The 8,577-nt window shown below is 52.0% G+C and overlaps 1 protein-coding gene across 2 annotated transcripts; it reads left to right on the top strand.

Annotated features, from left to right (window-relative positions):
• Window positions 1-1,301: 1,301 nt before the first annotated feature.
• Window positions 1,302-8,321, top strand: CBX4 (chromobox 4). Of its 2 annotated transcripts, XM_072645217.1 has the most exons (6): window positions 1,302-1,439; window positions 1,645-1,688; window positions 2,924-2,989; window positions 3,357-3,475; window positions 5,190-5,256; window positions 5,963-8,321. In XM_072645217.1, exons 5-6 carry the CDS (start codon window positions 5,209-5,211, stop codon window positions 7,382-7,384), a joined length of 1,470 nt encoding a protein of 489 aa, XP_072501318.1. In that variant the 5' UTR covers window positions 1,302-1,439; window positions 1,645-1,688; window positions 2,924-2,989; window positions 3,357-3,475; window positions 5,190-5,208; the 3' UTR covers window positions 7,385-8,321. The 2 variants fall into 2 exon arrangements, with proteins under 2 accessions (XP_072501318.1, XP_072501317.1); XM_072645216.1 differs by lacking the exon at window positions 3,357-3,475 and having other exon boundaries at window positions 1,308-1,439.
• Window positions 8,322-8,577: the final 256 nt, after the last annotated feature.

Here is an 8,577-nt window from a genome sequence, read left to right as displayed (position 1 = left end):
GGCTAGTCTGTTTCTTCCTAGGTTTGTCTTTTCTTCATCCTTGTGGTCCATTTCACTTCCTGCGGATGTGCTCCTAACTGCTGTTTTTTCTTGTCCCTGTCCTGGGGTCTCATCCTCAGACTCCTTTCTCTCTCTTTTTCTGCCTTAACCAACCCTCATTCCTTGTCCTTTCCCAATGTCCATTGGCGTCGCGCCAGTTCTTCCTATAAGTCTATACTCCCCCCTCAGTTTTCCAAGCTTTCTATCCTCGCCCTCTCTCCCGGCCCCTTCTTGTCTTCTCTTCCCGCTGGTTCGCCGCGAAGGCTGCTGGGGTCTGTACTTTGAGGCTTTCCCCCGTGCCAGGAGGAAACGCCATCAGGAAATTAGGAGCCAGGCTCTGATAATGTTATTTGAGAGCTTCTTCTCCGGTTCCTCTGAGTTTATTACTTCTTTGGTCATTTCTCTAACTTCTTCACCTTCTTGCAGGAGATCCTGCCTCTTTTTCTCCCTGCCCTTTCACCTTTTCCTGTCCCTTCTTTCTATCCTCTCCTCATTCCTAGAAGCCTTTGAAGGCGCAGCACTGGAAGGGTCACCTGGACCTAGGAGGGAAGGGGTCGCACTGACTGCCCTAACATCGATTTCGCCCCCTGCAGGCAATTTTTCCTATGCGATTCTAGCTGCACATGATGCAATTCGGTGCAATTTCGAAATGCTGTAGATTGACTCTGTGGCCCCTAGCAGAAGACCCCAGGTTGTGCACAGCAAGAAAGGGACCCGAAGAGAGGGGAGAGCATATAAGCAGCCCAAGAGCTGCAGAGAAGGAAGATCCGTCTCTCCTGCCCATACTCATCAAGACCCAGTTTTCTGTGTTGTTAACCTTGCACAGTCTCTCTGCCCGATACACCTCGGTCCTGGTCCCTATCCCTCTTCCCAAATCTCCATCTCTCTCTGTGCCTCTCTCTGTCTGTGTCTCTCGCTCTGTAGCTGGCTGGCTCACTCTTCAGTGCCTCTTCCCCTCCCCCCTCCCATTCTTCCCTCCTCCTCCTCCCGCCCAGTTCCAGTGCCTTGGCAGGCCCGGTTGCACCAATCCCCTTCTGTTTCCCTCCCCTTGACGACAAGCTGGGCCTGTCGAGGCCCCGCCCCACTGACGTCCGGGATTTGCATGAGTTGCTTGTGCAGGATCGGCTGGGGCTCAGTTGTCTGTGAGAGCTAGAGACAGGAGCGGTGAGAGGTCCAGGGGAGCGAGTCAGCCTGGCGGAGCAGAGCAGGAGTAGAAGCAACGGTGGCAGTGGCGGCCACTCAGCCAGTGGTGCAGCAGGACGCCTGGGGGAGCCAGCAGTGTCTGCAACCTCGCCAACCCGCTCGAGCCTTGGGCTCACTCCGGCCCCAACATGGAGCTGCCAGCTGTTGGGGAGCACGTCTTCGCGGTGGAAAGCATCGAGAAGAAGCGAATCCGAAAGGTAAGGCAGCAGCTGCAAGGGAGGGGAAGGGCAACCGTGAAGAAGAGAGAAGGGGAAAGAGGAGACAGGAGACAGACTGAGAGGAGACAAGAAGGAGGTTGGGGGTTGGGGAAGCTGAAGGATCCGGGAAGCCGCGGAGGTAGAGCTAGAGATCCAGTGCAAACCGTTTGCTTAGGGCTGAGTCTTGTCTCTTCCACCCCCGCAGGGCAGAGTGGAGTATCTAGTGAAATGGAGAGGCTGGTCCCCCAAGTAAGTAGAGGACCTGGGGAGAGGGAGGCGGGGGTGGGGAGAGAGCGGGTGTCTTGGACTGCTGGACCAGAAATGGGAGGGGGGAAATAAACGGGAGGCGGAGTAGGGGGCAAAAGGGGGGAGGGGGTGGGGAGGTCGGTGGCAGGCACTAGCGAAGCTGGAGCTGCAGAGTCCCCAGCCTGGATCCCTATGTTGTGCTCTCCGGGAAATGCCATCACTAATTTATGCACTAAAAAGAGCTAGGAGAAGGCTGGAGAAACGTGGAGCCGAGCCGGGGAGGCCGGAGGAGGGAGGGAGGAAGGGAGGGAGCGAGCAGGCACTGACTGATGTGCAGCAGAAAATGGCTTCTTTCCCCTTTCCCTCCACCGAACGGCTCCATATTGCAAAACCAAAAAAAAAAAAATTAAAAAGCGACGAAAATGCAATTGTGTGTCTCCTCCCTCCCGATGGTGGAGGGAGGGGAGAAAAAAGGCAGAAAATGTTGGGACCTGTCATTGTGACGCTTTTGGTTCGGATTTTTTTTTTTTTATGCGATGACACCGGATAGAGACAGACGCACACACAGGCATACACACACACACACACACACACACACACACACACTCACACAGTCACGCATATATTTTGTGTTGCCGAATATTTGGGATTTGAATGGCCATGACAGTGGAACTCCCCTCCATCCGGAGGGACGACTGGCTAATGTAGAATTAAGGGTCAAGTAAGGGATGACTGAAACGCTTTGGGGGCGCCCAGAAAGAGAGAAGGGGGGACGACGACTTTATATTTCTGCTGTTTGCACAGTGTTGATAGGAGCAAAGTGGTTTTACAATATGTTGCAGGAACATGCTCAAAATTCCTGGCTAATAACTCTGCAAAATAAACTGTTTTATTTTTCTCCTCGCCGTCCCCCGCACCCCCTTCGCCTTGCCCTGGGCTTGTGCATTTAGAGTTTGGTTTGCAGAGAACTCGTGGGGTTGGGAAGGGAATGTTGGGGGATAGAGAATGCCATTGACTCTGGTGCCTACAAAACCTGCCCTCTACACACACACACACACACACACATACACACACACACACACACACACACACACACACACACACACACACACACCAGCAGCAGCAGCTTTTGCTTCGCTAAGATAAAGCAGGGCCTTATTTGTCGTTCCCCTTCCTGGCAGCCACAGAGGTGGATTATTTCTTCTGATGTGTCTCCCTCCCCCCTTTCCCTTTGCAAGATATAACACGTGGGAACCCGAGGAGAATATCCTGGATCCCAGACTGCTGATCGCTTTCCAGAACAGGTGAGAATCCCCGAAGCCGCGGCGGCCGCCTGCAGTGACCGTATATGGAAAAGGGAAAGCGGGAGAAGCTGCTTGAGGAATAGGTGGGGGTGCGATCGCACACTATGTCCCCCTCCTATCTTAGGGACGCCCTCAAGTTTCTCTGCTCCTTTACAAACGTCTTTGACTCTTACATCATCCAGGGGAGGGGGAGTGCAAGCAAGAGAGTTTGCTATTTGGGGGGTTAGTTGGAAGGGGGGAGGGAGAAAGCCTTGCGGGTGCCTTTGCAACTGCCAAGATTCTTAGCCACGCCTGGTCCCCCACTGCCCCTTCACAACCCCACCCCTCCAGCTCCACCCCCGAAGCCTAGGTATTCGCTTTCTTACAGTCATCCGGCTCTTGGCACCCTTAACCTGCGGAGCAGCTCCTCGGGAGCTGGCATTGTGCAACCACCAGGACGTCATGGAACTAAACTTAACCTGTTGGAAGCCGGTGTGAAGTGGACAGGTCTTCAACCCCTTCCCCTTGCTACAGTTTGGGGCACACTTAGGCTTTACTGTTAGCATCCCTCAACTTTCCCTCACACGTATACACCCAACTGTGACTCTCTTTTCAGGGGGTGGCAGGAGAAGGGAAGGGGGCTGTTGAGAGTGTGAGTTTGGTTCCAGGGATAGTGAAAGTTGTGACGGAACTGTGTTGTCTTGGAGGTGGAAGGGAAGGTGAGATAGGGAATGAGGTCTGAATTTCATGCTGAAAGAGGCTCTTCCCCAGGACCTTGCAGCCCAGCAGATGCATGTCAGGCTGCAGCTGCTGCAGCTGGATTCTCTGCTGGTGGCTTTAGTAGTCTATTTCAGGGAGAACTGGAGGGGGAAGGGAGGGGAGAGGAGGAGCAATCCCTGGGCCTTTCGAGCTCAACTGTACAAAGTTCTGCCCTCTTCCCCCCTCCTATATTTTGCATTATTTCCTGTTGTGTGTTTGGCGCTAAAACTGTAAACCTTGGCCGCCCTCTAGGAGGGGTTTAATGTGGAAGTTGCTTATCCAGGCGCAGGGGGGCGCCTAGTGCGTACCCTGCTTGTTCCCCCACCCCGGGGAGTTCACAACCCCGTAACCATGTCACTGGCTGATGCCATGTTGCATAATAGGTCCCTGAAGAGTTAAACTCGGGATGTTGCAATGCTATGCAACTTCGAAGCAATGCTCCTGCCCCCAACCTGCTCTGCCCCTATGCTTGGCTCATAGACCTAGCACCCAGACTCTCATGGGAGAGGGGGATGTGTCTCTGGAGACCTGTCCTCTCCTGCCGAGAACTTTGGAAACTACATCCTATCTCAATGCACCCCTCAGCCTGAAGATGTACCACAGCCGGCAAACTTTATTGCCAATTCAAAATTGAGGCCGGCTTTGAGATACTCTTTAGTGAGGCTCTGCTTTTCCAGCCTCCTGGCCCCCAACTTTTTCCCACCTGCTTAGAGGATGGGCCGGGGGTACAGTTTAACGAGGTGACTCTTCACCTGGTTAGGCTTTAGAATTCGTCTCTCTTCCACCTCCAGCCTCTAATTGGCTCATTTGCCTTCTGTAAACAAGGGCGAATCTCCTCCCCCTGTTTAGTCCCGGCCTTTTGGAAAGTATTCCCTTCTGCTGGCAGTACTCGTTATCTGAATCCTAATGAGGTCATTTAGCATCCAGGACTACTGATGGAGAGTGATGAATCCGACACATACCTCATTTGGACTTGATTGGATTCTCTGTCTCTTCCCCATCCCCCATCACATTTTGTCCAGTAATGCCCAGGGCCTAAGCTAGGGATGTTTGGAATGGTAGGTCACTGCCCAGGAACCCAAAGTTACTCCCCTTCCAGATCGTTCCCCTTTTTCTCAAATGAAGGCTCTTAAAAAGGTTCATCTAAGGGAAACAGGACACTGGCTTGTGTTGCGATTATGTTGTTTACCTGGAGGGTGGGGAGGGACATGCAAATTCAATCATCCTATCTAAACCGTTGTCTTTAGACGCATTTTAAGGTCCATTTTAAGGGACTCAAGAGAGAAGGGCCTAGGGTCCCTAGCCTGCAAATTTTTGCCCAGTGGTTTTTAATGCCCCCCCTCCTTTTGGCTCATTTAAGCTTTCTTTCTCTAGAAGAAATATTGGCTCCATGGTTTGGCATTGCCAAAGGGGAATGAGGAGACCTTCTTGGTAATAGCACTATTCTTTGTTTCCTCCCCAGGGAACGGCAAGAGCAATTGATGGGATATCGGAAGAGAGGGCCGAAGCCTAAACCGCTGGTTGTTCAAGTAAATATAACAGAGTAGCCGGGACACTGAGGAGAGAGAGAGAGAGAGAGAGAGAGAGACAGACACAGACACAGACACAGACACAGACACAGACACAGACACAGAGACTGACAGAGACAGAGACTGACAGAGACAGAGAGACAGACAGAGAGAGACTTGGGGGGAGGGTAGCAGTAAGAGTCTTTAATACCTAGTCTCCTCATTTAAATGTTTTGTGCCTCCTCTTTTCTGACCTCTTTAAAAAAAATCAGAGGTTAACGAGCATTCTTCTGACCTCCCCAGCATGCCCCTACCCCTGCCCCAGTTCAATAAGTTAAGCTGCCCTTGATATATTTGGGGTGCTTAGATCTCAGATTTTCCTCCTTGTTTTCCCCTTTCTTTTCTCTGAGTCTGGATCATCCCTAGGGGGAGAGAAAACAGATTTGAATGGAACAGTGTGGGAGCTCTAGAGTTTTGAGGAAGAGTCTGGAGGGGACGAACCACTTTAGAATGCCTCTGTCCTTGTCCCCTTTCCTTTGGGTGCGTAGTTATGGATATAAATTTAGCCACTCGATAGGCGGGATTTAATTTTCCTAGGAAGCTACTGCACTCCATATCCGTCCTTGGTGAAAGGAAAAGGTCTCTGTTTCCTGCGTGTCAATGTCACCCCTCCCCATAGCCTTCCTTAAGTCCTTTCACTTACCCTTCTTTACATTTGATCCCATAGGTGCCCACCTTTGCCCGACGCTCCAACGTGCTGACCGGCCTTCAAGACTCCTCAGCAGATAACCGCTCCAAGCTGGAACTGGGCTCCCAAAGTAAAAGCCAAAGTCACCAGTATGAACTCAACAGTAAAAAGCACCATCAGTACCAGCCACATGGCAAGGAGCAAGGGGGCAAGCCCCCGCCCCACGGCAAGAGCGGTAAATACTACTATCAACTCAACAGCAAGAAACATCACCCCTACCAGCCAGACCCCAAGATGTACGACCTTCAATACCAGCCTAGCCACAAGGAGACTCCCAATCCCACCTGCCCGGACTTGGGGACCAAGAACCATCCACCTGACAAATGGGCACACAGCCAGGTGTCGAAGGGTTATCTGGGTACAGTGAAGCCCCTAGCCAGTGGGGGCGGGGCTGGTGTCAAAAGCTCGGAGAAAAGTCAATCCAATGGCGTTACTCCCCCGCCCAAGGAGACTGGAATGCCCGCGGGCAATGGGATCGGGGGCAAGATGAAAATAGTTAAAAATAAGAATAAGAATGGACGTATAGTTATTGTCATGAGCAAATACATGGAAAATGGCATGCAGGCAGTGAAAATCAAGTCAGGGGAGGGAGTTGAGACTGAGAGTCGCTCTCCGAGCCACACCAAGAAGAAGGCTGGGGAGGAGCGGCATACTAGTGGAGAGAGGACTTTGAAAAAGATGACCGGGGCCAATGAGAAAAATCCTGATCTGCCCCCTAAACAGCGGGACGAGGACTCCCAAATTGGGGAAGATGAGGAAATCCAGATCCCGGACTCGGGCTCTCGCAAGGCCTCCCCAGCTAAGGAGGCATTCCTAGATCAACCCCTACAACTCACCACCAAGCCCGATTTATTAGCCTGGGACTCCACCCGGGGTTCGCACCCACCTTCTTCCCATCACCATCATCACCACCATCACCACCATCACCATTCGATGGGCTTAAATCTCGCTAATTCCCGTAAACGTTGCCTCTCGGATTCTCACGGTGATCGCGAGCCCTGCAAGAAACGACTCACGGCCCGCAGCATCAGCACTCCCACCTGCCTGGGCGCCAGTCCTGTAGCTGAGTTACCAATTGACCTTCCCACCACAGCCTCAGCCACCTCTGCCCTTCCCCAGCCCGAGGTCATCCTTCTGGACTCGGACCTGGATGAGCCCATTGACTTGCGCTGCGTCAAGTCGCGCTGCGGGACTGGGGAGCCTCCCAGCCCTCTGCAGGTGAAACCTGAGGCGCAGGCGACAGTGGCAGCGGCGGCGCCGGCTGAAAAACCGCCAGCGGAGGCGCGGGATGAGCCGGAGGAGCCGCTGGCCGAATTCAAACCTTTCTTTGGAAATATAATTATCACCGACGTAACAGCGAACTGTCTCACTGTCACTTTTAAAGAGTACGTGACTGTGTAGCTCTGGGGTGTCATCGGGAAGGGGCGTTCTGCCTCTGCTGAAGGGCTTGGCTTGCGTGGACTGGGAGCCTGAATCCCCATCTTTCTGACCACTGGAGATTGAGGGTCTGCACTTACAGGCAGCGAACCCCAATAAACCCTAGTGACCCTGTCCTTCAACGTTCATCTCCTCGATCCAGGCAGGAGGCACTTATATCCCCTCCCCCCCGCCTTTCTCATCCCTCTCCCGCACAGCATCGCACTGTAGGGGGAAAGGGCTTGGGGGAGTGGAGGGAAGCCCGAGCTTCCTTCCACCCGGTGCCTATAGGGGCTATCCCTCTGCTCCCTCCCCCAACCCCCATCCCCCACCCGGGAGCTGCTCCCAGCCTCTTCCACCCGGACCTCGGATACTGACATGACAGCCGTGCGGCGGTCTCAGAGTTATAGTATTATATTTTAACCGTGCTAACTTGTCAAGTGCTGACTTTGCTCCCCTTTGTACGTGGTGTTATTATTGAAATGTATTGTTTGAGCTCAAAAACCCCGACCACCCCATCGGGTTGATATATATATATATATAAATATATATATATTTATTTGTAGGTATTTATATATTGAAATATAAAAACCTAGATTTATGGAGTTTCCGCTAGATCACCTTATATTCTATATCAAACAAATTATTTTCTGTTTACCGTTCTCTTCCCTCATTCAGTATTTCGGTTGATTTAATTTCCATCCTTTCTCTTCTCCCCCCCCCCCCCAACTGCAATACCAATAACCTTGGTATATATTTTTTGATACTGTACACATGGATGTGTTGTTTCTATGTGCAAAAAAAAGTTTGTTAAAAAGCTAAACAAGCTCTCTAGAAACTGCTGCTACTAGAAATGTCTAAACTATAAGCTTCCAATTATTACCTGCTTGAATGTAAATATTAAATGGAGATGTCGACGGTGTATTTCGATGTTTGCTCTTAGCGCAGAGTGGATCACCAAGGTTTCGCTGTGGGTACTGTTCCGGCCCTCCTGTACTCTCTGTCTAGGCTCTCTCTCTTCCTTTCCCCCGCCCCAACTCCACGGTTCCCCAGTCAGGGTGCTAGCACTTGGTCGAGGAACCAACTTGTATGCTGATGCGTCCGCTGTACCTGGCTTATAAAGCTTTACAACAGCGCCGGCGGTCTGAGTGGGTTTGTTCCACGGGGTCTACAAGCAT

The sequence above is a fragment of the Notamacropus eugenii genome, chromosome 2 (assembly GCF_028372415.1).
Source record: "Notamacropus eugenii isolate mMacEug1 chromosome 2, mMacEug1.pri_v2, whole genome shotgun sequence".
In the NCBI taxonomy this organism is placed as follows: domain Eukaryota; kingdom Metazoa; phylum Chordata; class Mammalia; order Diprotodontia; family Macropodidae; genus Notamacropus; species Notamacropus eugenii.
The sequence above is the reverse complement of the archived record's forward strand: the minus strand, read 5'-3'. Positions and strand labels throughout refer to the sequence as shown.